Source organism: Drechmeria coniospora, chromosome 01 (assembly GCF_001625195.1).
Source record: "Drechmeria coniospora strain ARSEF 6962 chromosome 01, whole genome shotgun sequence".
Taxonomy (NCBI): Eukaryota; Fungi; Ascomycota; class Sordariomycetes; order Hypocreales; family Ophiocordycipitaceae; genus Drechmeria; species Drechmeria coniospora.
The window spans coordinates 8319437-8345779 of NC_054389.1; the positions used below are offsets into that span (position 1 = coordinate 8319437).

General features: G+C 56.5%; 8 protein-coding genes across 8 annotated transcripts; 4 read left to right on the plus strand and 4 right to left on the minus strand.

The window, feature by feature from the left end:
• Nucleotides 1–8625: 8625 nt before the first annotated feature.
• DCS_02188 (uncharacterized protein) lies at nt 8626–9457 on the plus strand (the record flags this gene model as incomplete). The annotated part of the gene is made up of 2 exons (XM_040799517.1): nt 8626–8699; nt 8764–9457. The coding sequence occupies 2 exons, from the start codon at nt 8626–8628 to the stop codon at nt 9455–9457; spliced, it is 768 nt and encodes a 255-aa protein (XP_040660400.1).
• A 240-nt stretch (nt 9458–9697) lies between these two features.
• On the plus strand, nt 9698–10870 carry DCS_02189 (VosA; the record flags this gene model as incomplete). The annotated part of the gene is made up of 3 exons (XM_040799518.1): nt 9698–9950; nt 10033–10110; nt 10185–10870. The coding sequence occupies 3 exons, from the start codon at nt 9698–9700 to the stop codon at nt 10868–10870; spliced, it is 1017 nt and encodes a 338-aa protein (XP_040660401.1).
• A 286-nt stretch (nt 10871–11156) lies between these two features.
• DCS_02190 (GNAT family acetyltransferase) lies at nt 11157–11904 on the minus strand (the record flags this gene model as incomplete). Its single annotated transcript, XM_040799519.1, has 2 exons — nt 11157–11413; nt 11502–11904. 2 exons carry the CDS (start codon nt 11902–11904, stop codon nt 11157–11159), a joined length of 660 nt encoding a protein of 219 aa, XP_040660402.1.
• An 838-nt stretch (nt 11905–12742) lies between these two features.
• Nucleotides 12743–13817, plus strand: DCS_02191 (uncharacterized protein; the record flags this gene model as incomplete). Its single annotated transcript, XM_040799520.1, has 3 exons — nt 12743–12755; nt 12964–13361; nt 13422–13817. 3 exons carry the CDS (start codon nt 12743–12745, stop codon nt 13815–13817), a joined length of 807 nt encoding a protein of 268 aa, XP_040660403.1.
• Nucleotides 13818–14728: 911 nt separating this feature from the next.
• DCS_02192 (uncharacterized protein) lies at nt 14729–16163 on the minus strand (the record flags this gene model as incomplete). Its single annotated transcript, XM_040799521.1, has 2 exons — nt 14729–15976; nt 16038–16163. The coding sequence occupies 2 exons, from the start codon at nt 16161–16163 to the stop codon at nt 14729–14731; spliced, it is 1374 nt and encodes a 457-aa protein (XP_040660404.1).
• Nucleotides 16164–18071: 1908 nt separating this feature from the next.
• Nucleotides 18072–20390, plus strand: DCS_02193 (putative protein kinase; the record flags this gene model as incomplete). Its single annotated transcript, XM_040799522.1, has 2 exons — nt 18072–18214; nt 18269–20390. The coding sequence occupies 2 exons, from the start codon at nt 18072–18074 to the stop codon at nt 20388–20390; spliced, it is 2265 nt and encodes a 754-aa protein (XP_040660405.1).
• A 450-nt stretch (nt 20391–20840) lies between these two features.
• Nucleotides 20841–21609, minus strand: DCS_02194 (uncharacterized protein; the record flags this gene model as incomplete). The annotated part of the gene is made up of 3 exons (XM_040799523.1): nt 20841–21089; nt 21164–21289; nt 21418–21609. The coding sequence occupies 3 exons, from the start codon at nt 21607–21609 to the stop codon at nt 20841–20843; spliced, it is 567 nt and encodes a 188-aa protein (XP_040660406.1).
• A 1296-nt stretch (nt 21610–22905) lies between these two features.
• Nucleotides 22906–24069, minus strand: DCS_02195 (uncharacterized protein; the record flags this gene model as incomplete). The annotated part of the gene is made up of 1 exon (XM_040799524.1): nt 22906–24069. One exon carries the CDS (start codon nt 24067–24069, stop codon nt 22906–22908), a length of 1164 nt encoding a protein of 387 aa, XP_040660407.1.
• Nucleotides 24070–26343: the final 2274 nt, after the last annotated feature.

Genomic DNA, 26343 nt, shown 5'->3' on the forward strand with positions numbered 1-26343 from the left:
TGGACGGGCGCTCGTACAGTAAAGATGCACGCGAGCACAGTGTGTGCGCGTGCATGCACTTGCGGCGGTTGATCCGATGCCGTTGCTGCGCCTGTCTTGGCGCACATGCACAACAACGCAGGGAAGCGGCCGCGAAGGTCCCGCCGAGCCGATGCCGATGGCTGCTGCCGATACGACGTAGACCGTCGTATCCGCATGGGGCTTCGCCGGCCGCTCGCGACAGCGCCGCCTGGCTTTCCTTCGCAACGTGACAGCGGCCGTCATCGAGGGCCGGGGAGGGAGGCTGCGAGCTCTGCGGGGGAATATCGGCACCGATATGCCATTGCTTACTTCATGTACATGGGTGTACAGGCGCAAGCGGGTGCATGGATTGCAACGAGTGCACGTCATCAGCATCAGCATCAGCATCAGCATCAGCATCAGCATCGCCGTCTCCATTCCGTCATCATGGTATGGGGAGCGCGCCGCCGACCTTACTGTACGGGCGGTGCTGTGGCCAAAGCGTGTGCGCGGTATGGATACGAGCAAGCCGTACGGCGCACGCGTACGGAGCACAGCGAGCATGTATCGCATGCAAATGTACGAGCCAGGCACGAAAATGAAGCATTCGCCTGCCGGCACCGACAGGCGACGAAGAATGTCGATTCGACCACGGAGCATGCCCAGGGCCACCCGCGCCAAGTTTGTCGGTGATTTCAGCTCACCTGGCTGGATTGCCTACAGCCCGAAGACGGTTGGCCGTTGGCACGGGCCGTGCGTGCTTGGTCGGGCGGCGGGAGTTTGTTTCCACAGACACGGGCACTGAAATCATCAAGCGTATAATACTGTACAGTTAAGTACGGAGTGCAGTACGGAGTACCGGAGGTGATTGTACATGTACTTGCCGTAGGTGTACAGTACATGCAAGGACTGGCAAGGACTGCAAGTACAGTACAACTCTGCACATGTACATAAGTAAGTAGGGTACTGTACTCCGTAACTGTACTCCGTATTACAGTACAACTACATCTAGATGCAAGTACAAGTACTTACTCCGCAGTCAGAGTCAGCTTTGGGGGTGGAGGTTGAAACAAGGTGAGGGTGAATGAGCATGCCAAGTGGCTCCGCTGCTGCTCATCAGCCTATTGGCGGCTGATGACGAACGAAATACGGGGAACAAAACAACAGGCAGCGCGCCTTCCGGCCACGACTTCTTTCGCTATCGAGCCGGTGAACCGCAGAGTAATTGCGGGAACGAGCAGATTTTGCGCCCGTCGTGACCTGTGCAGCTGCCGACGGTATTCGTTCCTACAGTACGGAGCACTTGCAGCAGCGTCCAAGTACAGTAGGGCAATACTCTGTGCTGCTGATGTACTTTTACTCTGCCGCAACTACCCGTACATGTGCTGTCATCTTCTCGTACATGTGCTGTCATCTACTCGTACATGTACTGTCATCTACTTGTACTGGTACTGTCATCTACCAGTGCGTGTAAGTACTTGTCTCATTACAAATATTGTTTGATACAGTTCGATACCCGTGCCTTTGCACCGAGTCGAGTCTCCTGTCAGCGTGCGGCCCACGGTGGTCAGTAACTGCCAGTACACCAACAGCAATATACAAGTGCATGCAAGTATACGGAGTACTTAGAAGCACAGAGTACATGTACACCTAAGAGATTCAAGCGCTTACAGTACTTGTTGTATTTGCAAGTACTTGCGCTAGAGTACGTAGTACTGCACAATGACAGTACACTTACTGTACAGTACTAGGTAATACTACCTACCTTAGGTACTAAGGTAGATGCCGTACTAAGGGAGGGGTAGATAGCACTGGCTAGGCATCACTGCTACTAGCAACGAGGCAATCTCAAGTACCTGGAGGGAGTGAGGTAGTGCACCCTCACACCCCCACGAGTGCTGTACTTAGGCGCGCACTACTTACGAGCACAGAGACACCTCCATCGGTACAACGTTGTATGCATCGCATGCTCATGTACACCTATTTGCATGCTGCATGTGATTACTCGCACGTGGAAATTTACACTTGCATTTGCCGATTCAGGACGCGCAGGCAAGTAGATTGCGGAAGAAAGTATGCCCACGCCTGCGCTGTGCAAGTGCACATCAACCACTGCAAGTGCCAGCACGGTTAACCGCCTTGGTTGTATGTGAACATGCACCCGCCAGTACATGAGCACTCGTCGAAAGCCCCGCCATGTCCACTTACCTTGGTACCTGCGCACTTATACATGTGCTGGACATGTGCGAGCACTTGCGCCTACATGCATGCGCAGTAGTAGCGGTAGTATACTATTAGGACTCCTCTCCACGTACGATGCTAAAAGGCTTTGCTGGTATTAGCAGCGCTTGCATGTCACTATGGGCCACGATGGGCACTATAGATGCTCTGCGTTGCTATCACTGTGGCCCCTGCCTATTCCCTGGAGCCAGATCGTGCGTCAGCTGCGCCGGGCATCGCCCGCCTCCTTCGAGAAGCATCATCGACTGCGACGATACCCCAAAGTACTTGGAGCTTGCCAAGTTGCCCGCCGCCCTTTTCGCTAATTTCTCGGGCATGGTTTGCGAGGGCGTCCTGACGCCGGTCCAATGAAACCGTCGACCGGCGGGCGCCGGGCAGCACGCAGTAATTATTAGTTGCCTGCCTGTACAGAAAGTACACGTACATGTACAAGTACATGCAAGCACACTAGTGCAGCACTTGCGAGTACAGCAAGTACTTGCTTGTATTCATCAAGTAGACCATCCGATGTAGTTGTACTTGCAGGTGTACTTGCAGGTGTAGACGTATGAACGAGACGAAACAAGGGAATGCATGCATCAAATGCGGGAACAAGAGCGGAGACGGACAGCAAGGCCCACTGGGGCGCTGCAAATGCACCTAAGTACAAGTATTGCACCTACAGTACAAGTATTTACAGTACAAGCACACCTGCTCCGTAGACGTACTGTATTTACTGTAAATGCACTCTGTATACTACTAAGGTACTAGGTACCTTAGGTAAGTACCTACTTGGTACAGTAATACGCTGCGTGTGCCTGTACGTACTTGCGGTGCAAGCATCTGCGAGGTACAAAGGACTGTACTCCGTCAGTGCTGTGTTTACCTAGCCTACATGTCAAGACCCGACCCAGCAGAGTAATACTTGCACGGCACCTTGCACAGTGTAGTAGTCCTTAGCATAGCACCCGTGCTACTAATAATATATGGACGCATTCTCGTGCAAGGAGAGGAGTTCTACGAGTGGCATCGTGCGTGCACGGGTAGCCATGGACTTTTGCACGTCTAGTTATGCACTACTAAGGCTGGAGCGACGATTCGGACGGATTGCTTGCACATGGATGGAACGTCACGGACGACGAGTACCATCCACGTATGCATCACACGTGGTGAAGGCATCGTCTCCGTTCCCCGTACTCCTTGAGGGCTTTCACCGTGCACAGTCCCTCGTCCGATGCGACGATCAATAGGTGCCGTGCACGTACGGCGCGGAGTACGGCGAACGAGAATTGGACGGTGGCCTACAGAACCCAGCTGCCTACCCTAAAGTGATTGTTGTTGGGCAATCATGGATGCGACCACAACCACGGCGCATGACGATGCAGCTCATCCGTTCCGGAACGGGGAGGAAACGGATTAATAGCACGAATGCTCGTGTATGTCTTTTGGAACGAACACTTACAGTGTATGTTGAAGTTGGTAAGTCGGTTGTTGTTGTGTGGTCGTCTCAGAGCCGCAAGCCACGTGGCGTTTCGCCAGACAACCTACCGATTACCGAGATATGCGGCTGGCGAAGGATTGTCCGTCCCACGCAGGACAATCCATACGTGCGATCCTACGCCAGATAAGTACCTCTACCACATCCTCCGTCGGAATACCGTGAATCCGCATGTACATGTACATGCACCCCTATCGCTGAAGTATAGCACACACCAGTTGCTATACAATGCCCGGAGTAAGTACTGCCTATCTTGACCGCATACTACTATTAGTAGGTAGGTATTATGCATCATGCAGTACAGTACGGAGTACACATACTTGCCATTAATACTGCACACCGTACGGAGTACTGGCAGAGCACGTGTATTCTTGTACTCACACCACATCACTGCCCATACACGTATACTGTATTCTTGTGCCCGTAGGTGTGCATGCGCAGATGGCGGCCACTCCGTATGTTGTACGGCGACAGTCTGCGTGCAGATATATGCTCTCACCTGCCTGGGCACACACACACATGTACTGTATGCCGTGTGCTTGTGCGTTGGAGTCGACACATGCTTGCACACGTTATACGTATGCGTCTGAGCATATGCGCATCTGCATCCGCACACTATTTCTTGCGCTTGTTTTCATGCATGCAAGTATAGGTGCAAGTACCGCAAAAGTCGTCGTTGCGCTCCGCAGAACGGAGCTGCTGGATCGTTGCATCTGGCCGATCGGAGACGACGACGATCCTCGCTCAGGAGGTAACCACCGAACGCAACACGGGCAGCGGGGATGAATAGAGGCATTTTGGTTGTCGGCACATGTCCGTACCCGCTCGTGGTGTATTACATGCTCGCGGTATACATGCTCGAGGCATGTATGTTCGTGGTATGAGTACTAGGTACTCTGCAAGTTACAAGTAAGTACATGTAATGTACGCCGTAGTATGTGCAACTTTCGTTGTAGGCTGCACACGCAAGCACAGTACACCTACAAGTACGGAGTAATTACCTAGTACTTACATGCTCAGACTCAATGCTGCGCCAGTGCCATCCGCAAGCAAGGACCGCCTACTGGTACCTACAAGTAGGTTAGTAGGTACAGTAGGTAGGTGTACCTACTTACATGTACACCGTACACTTAAGCACCAGTAATAATGCAAGTCTTAAAGTACTCCGTAGGTGTACAGTAATTACACCGACATGTGAGCACTAAGTACGGAGTACTAGTAGCTTGGTAGTCAAGTACGGAGTACATGTGCAGAGTACGTAGCGCAGCAAGCACAGTGTGCTGTACTTGCAACAATACTTGCAAGCACATGCAGCGCGGGAGAGGACTAGGTCCCTGGCGTGAGCGCCCGCGGGTCCTGCCAGTCGTCGTCCCTCCCGGAAGCCAAGCCAAGCTTAATTTTCATTTAGCTTTTAGCAGCGTTGGCAGGGAGGGGGGCCGTGCCGACTTGACAGCTTGACAATTCGGGGTGTCCTTGCCACCAAGCAACGACTCCATCGGCGTGCAAAGGTAGTCTCAAGTACAGAGTACAGAGTACACCTACATGTACAACATGTACATGCAAGTACTTACTCCCTGCTGCAAGTACAAGCGCAGTACTCTGCACTCCGGACATGTGTACACCCAAATGCAGTACTGTACTGTACAAGTATTACATGCGCAATACGGAGTACGGAGCAAGTACAGTAAGTACTTCTGCCAGTTCGAAAAATAGGTACATGTACTCCGTACGGAGTACTGTAGACGAGAATAGCTGGCCGCCCTGCCTGTGCGTCGTAGCTCGTGGATCATACCTAGGTAGTGGGCGGACCCGGGCAACAGGGCCCTGAAGCAATTACCTGTTGTGGCATGGACCGGCCTGAAACCGTCGCGAAGAATAGTGGGTAATAGCGCAGGTCCTGCTGCCGGCTGCCGCCGCCCAACGTCAATGTACTTACAAGTACCTCGATCTCGCCTCGGCATGTCGTTGCGGTGATGTGCAGGTACCGTAGTTTCGTATCAGCACTTGCCAACCGACAAAGTCTGCCACCTTCGAACCAGTACCAACAGTCCCGCGAGTGCATTTACAGTAGGCATCATGTACGCACCAGGGCTCCTAGCGCACGCTACTCGTACATGTGAAGATGAACATCTTAGTCGCCGTACCTACCTATCAGGGTATCACGACCGCCTGGGCATCATGTCAGGTACGCTCTGCTCCGATCTCCGCGCTCCGTTCCTCGTTCGAGACCAGGCGCAGTGCGTAAGTACTCTCCAGCAGCAGGTGCCGGTGCGGCCAGTGCACACCCAAGCACAGTACGTACCGGCGCCCGCCTGACTGACTCCCCAAAGTGACGTGATCGGCTCTCCATCCCCCTCCCCCCCAACCCCTTCCCCCAGTCGTGCTGTCAGTGGTCGTGCAGTGCAACTAACAGGTGTAATTACCTACGTACCTAGTACTGACTACTCCGTACCCGCACACTTTCAAGTAAGGAATTACATGTACTTACTGCACAATTACTTACTCGTTCGGCTCGTCGTGCAAGGGTACAAGGCGCATGTACTTACTCCCTACTGGTGCCATACATAGCACGGGTACCTCGCGCGACATGCAGCCGACCAATGGCGATGCGCCCTTCCGACCAGGGAGCGAGGCTTCCCCGACGTGTGTTGACTCGCCGTTTTTCAACTGTGGACAGCTGTCCGTGACCTTGCTTGTCTCGCACGCACCTTGACCCGACTTGCCTCGCCGAATCCTGCGAGCGAGCGATGGCCTGAACGCCGGGACGGAGCCCAGGGCGAAACGAATTCGACGACGAGTCGAGTTTCAGCACGAACCTCCAGCCCGAGTAGGGATGACCCCTCTCCTCGAGAGCACCGGACGGACGACCGACGGCACGTTGCCAAGGACAAGTACGCTCAGGGCGAGAGGGAAGCGAGCCGGCTGAAATGAAAGAATATGTGCTTGTGGCACGCCCGAGCCCGGAATCCACCCGCGAGTCCTCCGCACCCTCCCCATCCGGCGGCGTGCAGCACCGCGCAGTACGCCGACGAGCACGCCGACGGCCATCTGCTACCTGCGGTGCCAACACCAAGTGCTCAAGCTAGTGCTTTGTCCGTCTCTGTCCGGGCCAGGGTGCGGTGCACTTACTTAGGTGCGCGATGCGCTGCGCAGTGCTCAGGTGTTTGGGCCAGCCTTGCCGACTCCGCCCTTCAGCTGGCCGGCGACCGACCGCCATGCTGCAGGACCGCGAGGCCTCGAGGACTCGCAGTCGGACGTGCAGCTCTACCAAGTGGATGAGCGTGCCCGCAGGCCCGGCAACCGCAGGCAAGGACGACGGCGGTACGAGCACATGCATGTGTGGATGAGGACGCGTAAGTACGCCTGCTCCCGCCGCCGCCTACGGTGCGTGCACACCTACAGATACAACCGCAACGACCATCAACTCGCAGTTGTTCGGCGCCGCAGGTGTGCACTTCCATCCGGACACGCCATGCCCACGTCTGATTGGCGAACCGCCGCCATCCCTTGTCCATCGGCCGACCTCTCCCAGCCTCACCCTGGTCCATATCGCGCCTTGATATAGGCCGGGCACCTCGAAATTCATCGTCAGCATTGCCTCTTCGCGCCTCGTCGCTTCGACGGAGCGTCACGCCCACGACGTGTACCTGCAAGTGCGCTACAATGACACTTACTTTCTCGCCCTGTAATTACCGCTGCTCGCATATGCCGCCGCCGAAGAGGTCTTGTACACCCCCGTGCTTACCCCTGCTCACGAGTCCACGCCTTTCTCACGGCTTGGCCGCGGATGTGAGCTGCCTACCTACCTCACGGATGTGCCCGTCAAGATGGAGCATTGCGGGTATGCTTGTACTCGCGCCCTGGAGTGCTGAACTACCCGGAGCTAGAGCTTGCTGTACCCCAGCCCCCAGCTCTCTCAACGGACGCTACGCTACTCGCAGACATGCCCGTGCCTGATGCATCTTTTTCGACCTTGATCTCCTGCTCGCAACCACCACCGCCACACCCGTCAAAGGACCGCTCTCGTCTGCTCGTTTCGTTATCCCTCGACCGTCGCGGCGACGTCTGTGGCACGACGTCTGCGGGACGACGACGACGACGACGACGACGAGGATGACGACAATAGAGGGGGCCGTCACCCTTCCGACCACGCCGTTCATGCCTCGCACGCATTCCGAAATACCTACCTATTCGTAGACCGCCCGATATTGTCGGGACCTCCCTGCTCCACCAGCCTGTGACCTTGCTTGTACATATTGACCGGGTCGCGGCTAATAGCAAGTTTGATGGGGACGCGGCAAGTCCACCACCTCCTTGCACGTACATGTTATGTACTTACGGTACTCTATCCTCCTCGTACGCCGATGCACGACTCCATATTTGCAAGGACATGTACGTGTGTACCGCACGAGTGTCATAATTAGCGTACATGTACCGGTACATGGACTTTATCTCGCTCGGAGGCCTGCGAAAATCAGTTTCAACACTCGCCCCCGCTCACTTGCTTCGGTTTTGACCTTCAGACGACGACTCCATGCCGGGCCCGGGGACGAGTCAACGGGCTTGCTTCACTTGTCCTCGCACGGCACTCAATTTTCTTTCCTTCAGATCGAGCGTGGACGAAAATCAGTAATAGCGGCCTGTCAAGACCATCGTGGCCGCCGTTGTCTGCTCGTCCGAGTGGAACGTGGCCCACGGGTCAAGTGCGTGGGCCCCCTGGCTGCCTCTTGGCCCCGTCCGTCCTGATCCCGATTCCACCACCACCACCACCACCACCACCACCACCACTTATTACTTACTTATGCATCATACACTTAGGATACAAGGGTGCGAGTACTCCGTACGTGCTACCCATCCATACACGTACAAGTACAGTACATGCCTACCCGTACCCGACCTGCCATGCCATGTCGCCACCGGGTAGATACCGAGGGACCGAAATTATGAGCCCTGCTGAATCGCTCTGCACCAAGCAGTGCACGTACGGAGTCCTCGTAGACGCTTGCTCGTCGAGCCCACGAAGAACCTGTTACCCAGATAACAAGCTGCTGTCCCGTCTTGGCCATCGCTTCTTCTGTCGCCAGCCTGGCTCTGCTTCACCGAGGGAAATCCGCTCTTGTCAACCATCACGATGAACATCTGATCCCCCTTTCTGCCTTCCTTGCCCGCCGATACTACGAAGCTACGAGCATCCATCAGTCCAACGTGCCCGAGCTCACCGACGCGGCGCGCAGAGTTCCTTTCCAGACTCACTCCTACCTTGCACAATTCGTCGTCCGCGGCGGCGGAATCGATCCGGCTGGCACCTCCTGGCATCCAGTCCGTGCCTCACCTCCCAACCTCCCAGCTGCCTTTCCATACATACTCTTGGGTGACATCAAACATCCGCCGGCTGCAGTCGAGCCCCTTGCTTCCCGGGATCCTTTGCCCCCGTCGCTTCAGAGAGCCTCTCGACCAAGCTCTGCACCGAGCCCGCTGCACCACCCGCCGGCAACCCGTCTCGGCCGGCCGCCCCCTCCCCTCTTCCCAAGGGAGCGACAGGCACCACGTCAGACGGAGAGGGTGCCTACCGCTCCGCGGCCTGGCCAATCGAGCTGTCCCGCTGGCACTGGGGAGCAATCGCCGACTCGAGTCGTCCTCGGCTTGGTAGCATCAGGGCACCCATCTTGCCGCCGGCCCGCATCATGGTTGCGTAGCCTTGCCGTCCATCTCGCTTGCCGTTCGACTCTGGCCAGCTGACGGTAGAAAAACCTTGGTTCCCTGGAGCTTCGTTTGCCGGAGCCATTGTGGGAAGCTAGGTGCACTTGATTCGATCGTCGGCCATCTGCCCGGAGAACCAAGATTCAGCACGCCGAGCCAAGGTTCCTCGTTCACTAGTCAGATTCGCTCTATGGGCTCGGTTCTCCGTCGCCGACGAACGAGACCATTTCCCGGCGCGGGCCTGCGTCCAGACGATTGCTACACTTGACCAATTTCATCATGGCGGGGAATATCGGGAGCTTCCTCGAGATGCCATTCCTACATCCGGGCCACCACATGTCGACCTTCCAGTACCTTGGCGGCGGCGAACTGCCTTCGACGGCCGACGACACGCCCGCACCGTCACCGCTTCCTCCTCCTCCGCCGACGCCGCTGCCGCAGCAGCAGTTTAGAACGTACGGCGACCCCCAACGGCAGCTGACGCTACGGCAGGCGCCGATGCACGCGCGAGTGGCCATAGGAAAGGAGAAAGGTACGGTCGAACCCTGGCGGCAACGCTCTCCTTTTCCCGTCGTCGTGCCCGTACCCGATCCGATGACTGACGATGGAACCAGACCGGAAGCCGATCGACCCACCTCCTATCGTGCAGTTGCTGGATACAAGACACGATGGCAGGAGCGGTCTCTACGATAGTAGGTTGACCCCGTGTTTGCGCGCGCGCGCGCGTGCATCCGTGCGTGAGCCGGCGTCTTGCTCACATCTCCAGGCCCCTACCTGTTCATGACCTCGTCCTTGGTGCCGGAGAACTATGGGGAATCGCCGAGGGAGCAGGAGGTCCCTTCAAACTACCTCGTCGGATCCCTCGCTTCGTCGGTGCACCGGCTCCGGGATACCGACAACCTCGAGGGCGGCTTCTTCGTCTTCGGCGACCTGTCGGTCAAACGAGAGGGCCGCTTTCGGATACGCTTCACTCTGTACGAACGAGACCAGAGCAGCTCGTCGCCGAGCTTCCTCTACGTTTCGGAGCTCATCACCAACGTCTTCACCGTATATCCGACGAAGCTGTTCCCCGGCATGACGGATTCGACCCCCCTGACGCGTACCTTCAGCGACCAAGGCGTCAAGGTACGGCTCCGCAAAGACTCGAGCGGCATGGCGGCGAGGAAGCGAAGCAGGAACACGTCGGACGCGGCCGACAACTATCTCGAACGGCGTCCGAAACGAGGATCGTACGACGGCGAGATTCCGCGTGAGATGCCCCTCGGCAACTACACTGTCTCCGACATGGATCACATGAACCCGTTGGGCAGCAGCCACGGCATCGTCGGCTCGCAACCTCCAAACATCAGCTTTACGACCGCAGCAGACCCCCTTCCGACATCGAGGACGGCCGGGATGGACCTGCAGCTTTCGACGAGCGGTTACTACTTTGCCGGGCCGCACTTCTACTGAACTCAAACCCATAGTGGGTGGGCACGCGGATGGATCGGCGCACGAGCCGCACACCAAATCGCGAAGCAACGAATTGAGACAGTAGAAAAATAGAGATGAGCACCGAGACCCAGAGTTCTTGTTTTTCTTTTCATGTTCATCCTTTTCTTAATTATTTTATAATCGGCTGGAGCGGGGACCAATCGCTGTCTGCCTCCTTCAACGCGACACTGTTGGTTGGCCATCCGGACAACTGACCTGGGAAGGTTTCCCAACAAGCTCGCCGGTTCCCTCTTCGAATCTTCGTTCACGACGCCGAGTCGGAGAAAGGTCGCAGCATAATGACTACTTTGGCATTCGACGGACCGTTCCACCGGGACAAGTCGGTGACGATGGTGTGGACTGGACGAAAGCCGTGTTTCTCATACAGCGGCGCTCCCTCCTCGGACGCCTCGAGATAGGTCGGGAGGCCCAAGCGATCGGCCTCGGCAGCTCCCCACCTGAGCAGCATGGAGGCAGCCCCTCGCCTCTGGTGCTCTGGGTCGGTATGCAGAAGCTTCAAGTCTGCGGCATTGGAGACAAAATTTTGGCGTCAGTTAAACGATGGGAAACAGAAAAGGGGTGAAAGGGGAGAGGGAGATGCTAAACGAACAGGCATGCGGCTTCCCGGCCATCCTCTTGGTCCACTCGCCACGCATGGAGCCAAAGTAGAGCTCACAGGCGTCGGCGTTCGCGCCGGGACCCCATGGCGATGGCGCCGGCAGCTCGTCTCGACCGGCGGTCCAGAAGTACCACTTGGAGAAGGCGATGATGCTCGTGTCGGCGTCGGCGTCGGCATCGACGTGGAGGTCGGTGTCGATGACCTTGGCCCAGCGGCATGCGTCGTCGTCACGGAGGCTGTTGCGTAGGTTGGCCACGCGGACGTCGTCGCCGGATGGCGGGCGCGGGCCCGGGAAGAGGGCAGCGCTGACCCGGCTTGGACCGTAGGCCCGACTCTCCATGGCCACGGCGCGGGGGGCGTCGGCAAGGAGCGCGGGCAAGACATGAAGAGGCATGCTGGGATGATGGACGACGAACGATGAAATTGTATCAAACTATCAATGGGAGTACGGGATCAAGATGGAAGGCGACTCCATGTACGAAGGAACAAGGAACGTATGAATAGTGAAATGAACCGTGTTCAAGATGGGTGCATCGGTGTTGCAGTTGGTGTCATGGGCAGCTGAGCTTGCTCAGCTAGGATATTGTGCCGCCTTTTGACCCAAGTTCCTTGTAGTCGTACTCATGACTATGATTACGATTACGGCGATGATGCTTATGGCTGCATCATATGCTTGTAGGCAACACAGCGTACGCTATTGACTCGAATACATGCATGTGTGCATGAGAATTCGGCTGTACGGTAGAGACATGCCGTGCATGTGTACATGTATGTGTGCTTGCGCCAGCTTCGGCGAGCCGATTTTGGCAGGTTGTTCGGCGAAGCCGGGGGACCCTGGGCGTGCAGTGGTGATTCGAACTTGGAACGTGGATTCTCGCGGTACACGGCAGGAGAAGTGGGAGATTAATTTGAACAGTTCTCGTCTAACAGGTCTCGTCCAACAGGAGACGGAGAGTCATGTTAAAGGTGCGAGCATGAGCATCACGAACTAATGATGGTGTTGAAAAGATATCTATCTGTATTTGTACAGAGTGAGTACTTGTAGTGAAGCAGAAGACTAAGTATACATAAGTACACCTGCAGGTATTAATGCCAGTAATACTTTATAATACATAGGTGCCCTGGAATATCGTGGCATTATGGAGTACGGAGTACGCTGAGCACTGTTACTGTATGGAGATATGTAAGTACTTAAAGTACTGTACAAGCACTGCAATTGCACAAACTTAAGTATGTGCTCCAGAAGTAAGTGTACTGTAATTAGTACGGAGTACAAGTAGTATGTACGGATACAAGTAGTATACTTGTACTGTAAGTATCACAGACGTACCTACAAGTATTACGCTGTATGGGGGAATAGCCGTGCCTGGCAAACAAGGCTAAATACCAGCATGACTAAGCGGGACAGTGCGGCGACTTTGGCATTGCTTTCACCGCCTTGTCTGATTGGCAGAGACATGGAGCGGAGCCCGGCGAAAGTTTCCACCATCGCGACAAGGGAAAAAAGCTGAAGCTGAGCGACTGGCTCGAACTGCATGTTCGTCCGCACATATCTGCTTGGCCACCGATCCATCTAATCCACACAACGCCGGGAGAGACGCCGATCGACCAACCGACCGATCAAGCCACCGGCCTACGAATCGATCCGACAGACAGGCCGACCCGACCGCGACTCCCCACCGCAGCCTCTCCGTTCGCTTCGCCAGCCAGCCTTCCAAGGGACCATCTCGTCCTTCTCCTCCCCCTCCCCCTTCCCCGTCGACGACGACCCGTGGAGCAGCGATGGATCACGGACGCGACCCCTGCCCTTGGGTCGTCCTCAACGACTTTGGTGGTGCCTTTTGCATGGGTGTACGTTGCCCACCAACCCTCCCCCGGCCCTCTGCATCGTTGCGTTAACATGAGCACCAGGCCATCGGTGGCACCATCTGGCACGGCATCAAGGGCTTCCGCAACTCGCCCTATGGCGAGCGCCGCATCGGTGCCATCACGGCCATCAAGATGCGCGCCCCCGTCCTCGGCGGCAACTTTGGTGTCTGGGGCGGTCTTTTTAGCGCCTTCGACTGCAGCGTAAAGGGCATAAGGCAGAAGGAAGACCCGTACAACGCCATCATCGCCGGCTTCTTCACCGGTGGCTCCCTCGCCATCCGTGGCGGCTACAAGTCGGCCCGCAACGGCGCCATCGGCTGCGCCGTCCTGCTCGCCGTCATCGAGGGCGTCGGCATCGGCTTCTCCAAGATGCTCGCCGGCAGCACCAAGCTCGAGGTCCCCCAGATGCCACAGTCTGCCGAGCAGGCCGTGCTGTAGACCAGGCTTCACCAGATACCCACCGCACATCACTCGAATCGAAGAAACGGACGGGCGGCCACGACGCAGCCTAGAGAAGGGATTTCCGCGTATCCCCTGGCGACGCCGACGGGATCGCCTGCCACCCTTCACAAGATCTTGACACTTTATTCTCCACTCATGTGCGGGCACGTTGCCGTGTTGAAAAATTGCTCGCCATTGTGCGGCCAGAATCCAGACCTCGAGCGTCCAAGCCGGCGTCGGAGACTCACATATGAACTTCAATCAACACTGGACCAGGGCGGGAGAGAGGAGTGCGTTTGAAACGGACGCCTCACGGATTTCTCACCGACAGGGGTGAATAATCTCGCATAGTACCGGCGTTTTCTGTACACTACAATAGAACAGGGGGGGTTGGGGGGTTGGGGGGTTGGGAAAGGGTGATGGATGGTGATGAAGACCTGACAGCCCTGGCCAAGAGCCGATGGGCAGGGCGTGTATGTGAGGGGAGCACAGTTGATTTAGCAGCACGCGGGACATGGTGTATTACTTGGCAGGGATTGAAAATAGACGACGATCGATGCAAGCCTTGCTTCAAGATGTAGGAGAATGCAATACATGATATGGAGAGATGAGCCTCGGCGCCGTTGTGGAGTCGTTCGGGGAGACGTTCTTTGAGTGGCGAGGCCCGAAGCTGGTGGCCGAAAGCGGGGCCGTGACTATTAATAATGGTGGTGGCCTCGGCCCTGGTACGACTTGAACCATGGCCTCCTCTCGAGTCTACAGTAGAAACGTGCCTTTTCGTTTGTGCCTATATCGCCTTCCCATCCAACCTAACAAGTCGGTCATGAATTCATCTTTACGCCGAACCACAGGAATATGACCCAACCATGCAGTCCGCTGTACTAATTCTGCATCGTATCAGCCGCCTGTCACAGATCATCACAATTCGTCCGAGATTGCGTACCATACAACAGGACGCTCACATCGATCGACACCTTAACACTGTTCCAGCTTGTCCACGGGCCATGAAGGACAGGGGGGACTGTGAAACCGGCGACGGATCCGTTAGAATGTAGCGTGCCCGAAACCGAGCATACGCTGCCTGTTGTCGATAGGACATGACCCGGCAAGCCCGGGCCAGTGGACCAGACCTCCCCTACACCTGCGGCTTGATTGTTGATGTTCCTGTATCCTTGGTCGGCCGACAGGTATTCTGTATTACCCGGCGAACTTGGACCATGCGGGGCTCTGACGGCCGCATCATCGATAAATGGTACGGAACCATCAAGCTCGCCAACGCAGATTTCGCCGTTGACGAAGCTGGCCCCAAACGGAATGATGATACCGATGCGGCCCAAGTAGATCTCGATGTCGTCGGCATCACAAACGTCGGCCCCGAAACTAGGAAAAATCGTCCGAAGCCGGTGTTGGAGCGTCTGGTCGCAGACACTTTCTTGCCGGGGTCCGAGTCTGAGCCGCTGTATGATGGCCTCTCGCGACTCGAAAAAAAGAGAGAAGCCGAATGCCGTGGCATATCGATATGTTGGAGGGTTCGACATCAACATCAGCCGCAAGCCATCTTCGTACGTAGCGCGTTTATAACCCTGGATGAACGTGCTTTCCTGTGCTGCATGCGAATAGGGAATGGGAAGAGCGGTATAATGATCGATCACCTGCGAACTTTGCTGCATGGAGTAGTAGCAAGGAAAGCTGGCGTTGTCAACAGTCGGCTGGGTGGCAGCTTCGTAGGGGAACGGCGGTACCATGGATGGTGATAATGACCATGGCACGCCGATGCTGCTTCCCTGAAAAGCCTGTTTGGTGTCTTTGTGAGATCGGCACTTTTCTCCAGAGTTGCTGTACATGGCTTTCATTTCCAAGTCAAAAGGCTGCTCCTCGGCATCGGATGGTTGGACTGCATTGTTGCCATGGTCGCTGTCATTGCCTGCCGTAGCTAACAGGAACTTGGCAGCAAGGGAGTCCAGACGATATGCTATATGGGGTGCGGCATCAAGCACATGGTCGTTCAGCATAAGTTGATGGATGGCTTGAAATTCTTGACTCATGCTTGCCATTGATTTCTCCAGTTTCTTGGCTTCGTTTTCAAGAGTCGTCATGGCTGTCTCCTGACGTTGACGGTACGCTCGCTGGGCGAGACGAATTTGTGTCCGTCGGCGCTGCAGCAGTCAGGGAATGACGCATTTCAAATAATGGAGCATAATTAGCTGGCAGACTCACGTCAGCAACTGCCTCGTCCGGGCCGTGTAGCCGCGGTCGACCCCTTCCACGCTTTTGTCCCAGGTCAGCCTCATTGGCCTCATCGTCTTCTGCTACATCAGGCCGGCCAACTGATTTGGGGAACATGACATGAATAAATGGAGCTGGCCTGGTATTTTCAGAACCCTTCCCCATCTGAATAGTATTTCTGGATGCTGTAATTAGAAATGATGCGTTTTCGTCAGCTTGCAGAGAATACTTGATTTTGTCCCCGTCAACCGGTAGCAGGGGCGGCTCTTGGTCAGTTCGATGGCCTAGGGGGTAAGGGGTGATGTGCCCGGCATCCAGATGGTTCTCACTGTCTCCGTGTCGACGAGATGGTTGTCCTCGTGAGGCGCGGGTCGGGGGTGTAAATATGGCCGTCATGACCTCGTACCACCAGCCAGTCTGTGAATAGGGAAGACAGTTATGTTGTTGCCAAGTTATGCGGACGTCACCGATGGCGTAGTGAATGAGTGAACAAGTAGGTGGATGAATGCAGATACTCCCACAGCGAGTACATGTTTTTTTGGTGCAAGTGACTGGGATAAGTGCACATGGATACATGCATACGCAACGCACCTTTCCTTCCGTCAACTATCCTATTCAACCGCTAGGGCATCTTCACTGAAAGCTAGAAAATAGCCCAGACTTCGCCGTTCATACGGGATACATTCGTGAAATGTTACTCCGGTAGAAGTGGAACCCGGAGGGAGAATCCCTTGGAGCCCCCGATTCTCACAGTGTAAAAGCTTGAACGCCAACTGGCCACAATGTACCGAGAGTCCATAATTCCATCCGTGGAACCTGGTCGACCAGACTGCCTGGAAATTGCTGAAAGGGACAGACTCGTCGATGTGATGGATCCCGGGTGCTAGCCTGTCGTGGCAGCCGTATAGAAGCAACGGCTGGTGCAGGAAAGTCATGGAGTCATGATTTGTGGACTAGACGTTTGGAATCTTGCTGGCATATACGTCGTTGCTTATGCAGTACCGCGCACATATATTTGTCGACTCCATGCGGCCTTTTGCGAGGAGGTGCTCCTTTGCGTTTTGGGAAAGAGAAGATATGAAAAAGTCTCAGCCCACCATCTGATTCCTCGAATGTCTAGACTTATTCGACTCCTTCCTCCTGGGCACCAGGCTTCAACAAACGAGTCGGGCACTCGACAGACATCCGTGCATGCATGCGCTCGTCTTATGTGGCTCACGACGAAGAATAGAGCCATACGACCCGACCGGAGGTTGTCGCGTAGGGAGGAAGAATCAAGGAGGGAAAGCAGCGTGGCGTCTCGTTGTTGTGTCCGTTGCGTTGCCGCACCCGCTACATGCAGTGCAGCGGAGCGTTCGATACCGAGCTGAATGCGTTCAACGCAGCTCAATACATCCGCTTGGCTTCACCAACTATGTGAAAATCAGCTGTATGGGTCGGCTCTGATACTGGGAATTGCGAGAAGACTCAACGGCAAGGTCAACCACTCGTCTCCCACAAAACGAGCATCGCAGCCTTGCTCCTTGTCCGAGACTTTAGCGGTGGCATTCAACCACCAAACCGACAACAGACAGCAGCAGTCCAGCGCCGCTGAACCTTCGATTTTCCTCTTGCTTCTTGCCTCTTGTGTCGTGCGTCGTACGAATATTGGCGTCACACATCACCTGCGAATATGCTTTCGATTGCAAGGTGCGTTCGATGCTTTGTGCTGCATCGATCTATCTCGTGCAATTCTCATTAAGCACCCCATTAAGCACCACATTAAATGATCGTCGAGCGTTTCCTATTTAGGCAGTAGTTTGTGTAGGGCAATCTAGCAAGCTCTCGGCCCGTTGATGGCATATCGCGGGGAAGGAACGCCTTTCCTAAAAGGGGGACTACCAAGCCTCACCGCTGCGCCTCGTAATATTTCTACATTCTGCCTCGTTCCTGCTTCAAGGAGCATCGCCTGATTCTCATCCATGTCGCCCCTTTTGATTTTGGCGATAGCATCTCCAACGAAGATTGACTCCTAGAACTTCCAGAATGGCCGATCGAAATCGTGGCTGGACGACGGTCGGTTACGGCCTTCCTGGCACCGACCCTGGCCGGTCCTGGGAGTGCCAGCTGGAGCAGATGGAACGCCGAGCAATCGAATCCTGGGATGGCGATGAGCATTGGCCCGGGATGTGGGTGTAACGTGCGTCCGATGAGCTCGTCGACTCTGCTGATTGCCATGGCAGCGATAAGCCGCTTTTTAGTGGCCCAGACGCGAAACGGTTCGATGCCCGGCTCGCCAAGATCGAGGACCTCGGCTACGGCGCCTTCGGCCGCGTCGAAAAGGTCTTCCACGACAAGATATTTCTCGCCCGCAAACGGATCAAGAGGAGGCGCGGATTCACCATCGAGGACCTGCGCCAGGAGGGCCTGACCATGCGCAAGCTGAACCACCGCCACGTCGTCAAGGTGGTCGCCACCTACGCGCCCCAGCCGTACGAGCTCTGCCTGCTCATCTGGCCCGCCGCCGTTTGCAACTTGACCACCTTGCTCGAGGACATCGAGTACCTGAGGCTCGGCGAAGGCGACCGGGACGACATCGTCGGTCGCCTCAAGGCCTTGGACCTGAGCGACCTGAGCGCCATCGAACCGCCGTCGACGAGCCAGCACTTCCAATCCGACGAGACATGTCCCTTTGACTTCCTGCGAACCGTCATGGGGTGCGCTGCCTGCGCCATGGCCCACTGCCACGCCAACGATGTGCGCCACCTCGACATCAAGCCCTCCAACATCCTCCTCAAACCAGGCCGCGTCTACCTCGCCGACTTTGGCATCTCGAGGGACGTCAGCGGCCAGGACCAGACCACGACCGATGGACTCCCCGGAACCGAGAGATGGCGTGCGCCCGAGCTGTACGGCGACCATGGATCGAGCATGCAGCTCTCGGACATGTACTCTCTGGGGCTCGTCTACCTCAACATCGCCACCGTTCTCTACAATGCGAGGCTAGCCGACTTTGACGACGTCCTCGCCTACACGTCCAGAAAGTCTCGAGAGGAACAACTCGGGGCGCGAGAGGACAAGATCAGGGGGCACCTGGAGAAGCTCGCGACGCTCGCCACCGCCACGCCGCCTTTCATGTTCACCCACGAAGGGCAGGAGACAGTGCGGCCTCGACCCGTCGTCAACCTCATCTCGCACCTCGTCGCCACGAACCCCAGAAGCCGACTCCCGGCCGTCAAGGTGGGCGAAAAGTTGTCCATGCTCGGCGGCATCCACCAGATATACCACGGCCCGTGCTGCAAACGACCCGTCTCCTGGGTCGAACACAGGTGGGACAGGAAGCTGGCGGCCCAGTCCCTGTTGCGGGCCGAGAACGAAATGCTGCGGAAGAGGATCAAGGAGCTGGAGGGAAAGGACGAGACGTACGAGGCTCGCGTCGAGAACGCCCGCAGGGCCCACGAGCAGGACATGGACAGGTTGCAAGCCCTGTTGAAGGAAGCCGAGGAGAGGTGTCAGAGATTGGAGACGGAGAAAGCGACTCGCAGGAAGAACGCCAGCCACGAGAACGGCCGTCAACACGCCCCGCGAGCCGTCTTGCCGGGCGCGAAGCGAAACGGTGCCGCAGCCGCCACGCCGTCCGCCGGTCTTGGTCTCGTCCCCGCTCACACTACGCCGATGAAGCCTGGCCCCGAGCGACCGGAAGTGCCGCCAGGTTCGAGTTCTAAATCAACGCCACAGATGCCGACAGGCAAGCTGCCGGTCGCTGCGACTCGCATCATTTCCATAGAAACTCCCCAAAGAAGCCCGGCCGGTCCGCAAGCGGGAAATTACCCTGCTCGTCGAACGTCGAGCGTCGTCAGCATCAGCCAGCTTTGCCACCGTGGCTCGAGGTCGAAGCTGCCCCTGCCCGTCACGCCTATTCGAAGCGAAACGCCCAAGCTTCGCGACGACCTGAGCATGACGGACAGCAGCATGTCATCCTCCGTCTTCTCTCGTCGCAGCACCGAGACGGCGCCGACTCCGGCCATCGACAGCCCACAACTGCGACGCACGCCCAAGTCTGCTGAATCGGAAGCCGATCAGCGGTGGAGCAGACTCCCCGCCAGACCAACGTCGCCGCAAAACAGACGGCCGCTTGTGGCATCGCAAGAACGGGTGGCGAGCCCATCTCCGGTGAGAAGCCCCGGCCAAACTCTGGCGGATACGTTCGTGCACTCGCCGCGGATGCTTGATTCCGATATCATATTGGACGCTGTCGATGCCAACTCAACGGCGAGGCCTGGTCCGCCGTCGCTGCAGCCAATGAAGAGCTGGGCGGATGTGGTCAAGGTGGACAAGCCCCGCCGGGCGGCACAACGCTCCTGAAGTTTGGCGCGGTGCATCACTCTCGAGACTATGCAACGGAGAACAGGAAGCACTCCTTGGCCGCAACCCGACGGACATGATGAGTGATCATGTGCGATACTGATGTTTGGCCGAGGCACCGTTTGTATCGGCACAGTGACGCCTCGGCGGGGATCGTCACCACAATTTACAACGTGTTGCGTCGTTGACAGGAATATAACATCCAACTGATACCTGACGAGGTATATACGAGTATGTTTTTTTATTCGTCTTGGGAGCCTAATAGTAGCACGGCCGTGATTGCTAAACTATTCGCCCCAGCATGTCAAGACTGTTCAGGTCCAGTTCCGGCTGATCAAGCACTTGGGCCAGCCCACGGCAAGCCTCACCACAAGGACAGGAAATGAAATTCGTCCAACACCTCACTTTCACTCGACTGATGCCGCGGTGGCTGTCCGACGCCGTCAGGATTTAGAAGCCGATAAGCTTCAGGATATTGTACAGCGAGTTAACCTTGGCCAAAAGGTCGTCGAGCGTCTTCTGGTTGGTCTTCAGGTCAACGTTGCACACAGGCACGAGCCCGCCGACGGTCTTGGTGAGATCGGAGAGGGCGCCCTTGATGGGAGCGAGAGCGAGATTCAGGGGCAAAGCCAGGATCGGGGTCACGAGGGATTTCTGGTCAATGAGGCTCTGCGCGAGGCTCTTCTCCACTTTGATCAACTAATCGCGAGTTAGTAACGCATGCATTGGTTTCCCTCAGCCCCGATGCGAGGGTTGGTGGGACTCGGACGTACAGAGTTGTATGTCTTGCAGATGTCATACTGCACGTTTGCCGCAAACTTGGGGTCCGCGGAGCTCTGGATGGCCTTGACGCTGTCCTGGGCAGTCTTTGTGATGGACTTGATGTTGGCCGTGACTTTCTGTGACGCGGCGAGATGATGATCAGCCTTCATGGCACGATTCATACGGAGGAGCAGGGGGCGGTGGGAGAAGGAAAGCAAGATAGGGGAAGAAGAAGAAATAGGAACCAGGGGAAGCTGGATCGTACCGGCAGGACGGAGAGGATGTTGCCTGTATTGGCCGTCTTGAGCAGGTCGACAGTCTTGGTGGTGAGGCTGGAGAGGTCAACGGCCGTCTTCACGATGGCGTTGGCATTGACGGTTACGCCGGCGGGTAAAGCGGCCACCGGTCCGGCGGTCGAGAGTGCGATGGATGCAACGGCGAGAAACTTGAACTGCATGATGGTGGTTGTGTCGGTGGTGAACTGGAAGATTGACGTTTGGGATATTACGACTTGATCTCACTGTGAGGTTGATGGTGGCGGTCGGCGCGGCGTCCAGGGGGGCAGGATGGAGTTTAAATACCGTACGTGCAGAGCACATACATGGCTCGGTGGATAAGTAGGACGGGTGAACAGTCATGAATCGCATCACGACGACACGTGATGGATGCTGCTAGCTAGGACTGTAGTGCGGTGCAGCATGCCTTAGCAACAAGCCAGGCCGTCGCATCGCAGTAGATAGAGAAAGTCTCAGCTATTTTGCTGACGCGGTCGGCGCCACGAGCAAAGGGTATGGTTCATTAGTCGCAGCGCTTTGACTCGAACCGAGGCCAACTCGATCGGCAATGATAGGCATCCGCCTTGCACATCACGACGTTTGTGGCCTGGCGGCGAAATGGAACAGGAACGTTCGGCATCGGCCTTTGTTCTTGACGAACGTTTGAAAAATCTGGCCGCAAAGGAGTCCAGGACATGCAAATTTGCGTTGCTGTATCGTGAGTCTTGATGATATGCAATGCGTGTTGGTCAAGCTGATGCTGCGCGTATTGGACAGCACGACGTAGCAACTGGGTGGTTGGTGCTCATAGTTTGCGGTGAAAGGCTCCGCTAGTCAGCTGAAGTGATTCCGACGCCACGATGACAGTATAGTTCGGTAGTCGTTCGCGATGGAAGACGAATGGGGACCGATCGGCATCGAGGAGTGCCGGACGCAAGAATGCTGGCGGAGCCGTGAGGGTCGCGGACCCGTGATGCTGGGGTGAGATGACGAATGCGGGCCGGACCTAGCGGCTATGAGGGGTTCGTTTCGATGCCCGTGCCGCTGTTGTCGCTCAGAATGTCCGATCATCGAGCTTCAGTCATCTGAACGACGACCTGACGGGCTCCCAGTCCTAGAGGAAAGTCTGGACCGCCGCGGTGGAATGCCCCTGTCTCGTCTCTCTTGCCGGACCGGAAGCGCGGTCGCAGGTTGCAGGGTGGGTGTCTTGGACGAACAAGGGCGGATGGAACGCGCTGCCTCGAAGCTCGCCGCGCAAGTACCGCCCTGGCTGTCTCACATCGATTTGCGTCGTCCATACTCCGTAGTAGTACCAAGAATCGGGATGCAGGGCTGAGGCAAGATGAAAAAACACCAGCCTTCAGCCACCAGCCATCATCACGCATCAAATAAAATTCACCCAGCGTACCGGTCCGAGGTCGAAGGGGACCCGTCGTGCTCGGGTTTGCATCCGCCACTCGAGAGAGGTGTGAACGATTTCATGTGCTTGGCCTCGGGCCAGTGAACGTGGATTTTCTGACCCAGCTCATCATCCGACCACGCTGGTCAGCCACCAGGGCAGCCCACGATGGCAGAATAAAGGGGTCGTCGGATTTCTCCACCGCATGCTCTCCGTTATTTTGCTTCTGGCTGCGGAGGAGAACGTTGGCAAGGGGCAAGGCAGAACGCGCCTGCTCCTCGACGTTGGGTCGCGGTGCATGCCTTGATCCGCTCGGCGTCGGCCGAACATTCTCCCCCGCGTCGGCGGGAGCACCAGGCGGGCCGGCGACGCCGCTCTCCTCCTGCGCGAGGAGCCTCTCTTGCTCAACGAGGTCGTGGAGAGCCTCGCCCCTAGCCACCCAGTCTTGCCACATCTCCTCCGTCTTGCACTCCCACCACAGTCTCGAGAGCTGCACGCCCCAGCAAAAGGTGGCCGTCGGTCCAAGGTCGACCCTCGACGCTTCCTCGACGGAGCCCTTCTCGCGCTTCATCTGCTCGGCGATAATCCTGTCCCACTCATCCTCCAGCAAGGCGTCGGGAGTCAGCTCTTCGTCGATCTGGCCGATCTTGCCGACCTTGTATTGCCACTGCAGGTTCTTGAGGCCGACGGCCTTGGACAGCATGCGGGGTTGGGGTTTGCGTATGCGAACAAAGGGCTGGCCAAAGGAGGTAGTGCACAGATTGGGCACCTTCCGGGGGCGGCCACCGAGGGCGGAGGCCGGGCGCGGTAGGTACGAGGAGGCATACTTGGGCGGCGCGCCCGCCAGCGCCGTGTTCACCAGCAGCGGCTCGTGGTGCGAGGGGACGGGGCGCGGCCGGCTCGGTGGGCGCGCGGCACGGTCGGCGGCTGACCGTTCGATGCCGGCCCTCAGGTGGTTCGTGATCTGCACGTTCTCGGCGGAGCCCACGACCCGGGCCTTGGCCAGGAGCGTGAGCGCGTTGTACCCGGCCGCCATGGAGGCGTAGACAAGCCGCAGGCTCGTGTAGGCACCGTTTCCGCGGAAGCGTTTCCGCAGAAGGTCGGCGATGGGCCGAGGTGACTGCGTGAGGACATCTCGCGGCAGCGGGATCTTATTGCCGGAGCGGACGAGGGCACGGTAGAGGGCGAGGGCGGCGTGACGATGTCGGATATTGCGGGCGGGATTGAAGGGGAGACGACGCATGGTTGTGGGCGGAAGGACGAGGGAGTGGCCCCTATCGTGCCATGACAGTGAATGACCGGCTCTGCGTGTTGGTAGATTCTAAGCGACGGCGGCGGGCGCGAGGGGAAGCAACAACCGAAGCTTGAGGACGGTGGTTCCAGGGACGTCGTTGAAGCTCACGAGGAGGTGCCATGGAGCGAGTGGGAGGTGGATAAAATTTTGTGGAGAAGGCTGAAGACATCTGGGCCAGTGCCTCAGGCGACGTCGCAAGGTATTACCGAGCAAGTACTGTAGGGACGTGTACTTGTAAATACCGACTATAATTGACCAGTGGAAGGAGCACGCATACAATCGTGAGAATAGTGACCAACTGCAATCTTGGTTGATATCGCGCAAGAAGAGTACGGATATCCGAAGATTGAATGCAGTACCTATCGCTTCGTCGCGGTGCTGCATTCGTGGTGTCTCCCGTTCTCGCTCCCTAAAAGTACAGTATTGTACCTTTGAGATACCAGAATGGTATGAAATGTATGAGGGCGATGGCATGCCGTATACTCCGTATGCTAGCCAACACTGCCATGCGGAGTATAGGATGTTGCCCGGGCAATCACACGTACACGGTAGGCCCTATGTGCGCAAGTATGCGAATGAACGAAGCGATTCTCATCCGCTCGGATCACCTGCACGCTCTGGTCCTTTCGCCGCCTCGTCGAAGATGCAAATCCAAGTACGGAGTACGTAATTACGGAGTACCCATGGGATAGATTGACGTGCAGTACCGGGTATTCCAAGTAAGTGCAGTACTTGCAGTAGTTGTACTCCGTACTTACATGGTAGTTGTACTCCGTACTCTCTCGAGTCCATGTACTCCGTACTTGCAGTCAGTGGGGTATATCAGCCTGCCGCTATTCCGACAGCACCCGAATGTAACAGTAACATGCAAGTAATGACGCAATGACGTGCCTCCAGGTGCTGTTTGGAGAGGACGGAAACAGAATGACGGGATAGCTATTGCAAGTACGGAGTACAAGTTGATGCACATGCACCTTGTAAATACCAGGAAAATGGCTCTGCCACTTCTCTCGGGCGGCGGCAGGGCGTGCCGCGAGCATACTCGGGGGCTGTTGGCGCAACCGTACTCCGTACTTGGCACATTCATCGCAGCTGCCTTTGTCAGCCGTGCGCAGTTTGGGACGAGGGCCTCGTGCGCGAAAGGGCAGAACGCGCGACAAACAGTTCCCAGAGCATTAGCTGCTTCGTATTACCAAACAGCACGGGCATATGGCGAAGGGTTGAAGCCTACGGCGGGCATCGAATTACACGCGCTTCCTCGTGTGCAAGCCCAAGTGGGTTCATGTGCCAGCTGAGTCATCGGCATCGGCATTTTCAGCAGGTGCGAGACGGACGGTCAGCAGGTAGCACTCGGCATCCTAGCGTCCGTGGCAGCCGAACTCCGCGGGAGCTGTTTCGAAGTCGGCGATGGGGTTGGGTCCATGGCGGACCGGGCTCGACGGACTTGTGTTGCGCGGAAAGAAAAAAATCTGATGCCTGTAAGCTGCGGAGAACTCGGGCACGAAGCTTGATGATCGGAGCGGAGTTTTGGCAATGCCCGACGCGGAAAGGATGGGACAGCACTCTACGCCGTACTTGAACTAGGGTCGTTCATCCGCACCTTACTCGCGTCACTTTCGACTTACTCGTACGTGCACAGTACGTCCTGCTTGCAGACAATTGATGGATCGCGGCTACAAGCACTTGCGCACATGTACCAAAACTGGATGGTGCACCTCATCTCTCACGCACTCGTGTAGACGCAGAATTCCGGGACTTACAAGTGCACTACCTTTCTTGTGCAGGACGTGTTAATACTCATTCGGCACCTAGTACTACGGAGTACCGGTATTAATTATACTCGGTACGGAGTAAGTACTTACTGCGTACAACAATTTACGTTGTTACATGTACGGAGTACATTGTGCCTGAGTTCCACTGCACAAGTATTATACTGTGCTCCGTACTAATTACCTAGGTACTACTCCGTACTCCGTAGGTTATATATATACCTATGTAATACCTGCAAGAATGTACTCGGATGTATATGTATGGAGTACTGTATAGTATAGGTAGTATACCTCCACACGGATATAGAGAATACTACTTGAAGCGTACTCCGTAGCACAAGTAGCTTTGACTCCATGTTCTCGTGCAATGGAGCCAGCACCTGTTCCCACTGGGTCGCCTGGTCGCGGGCGCAATTCGGACTCTGTGCTGGAAAATTCATCATCGCCGTGCTCG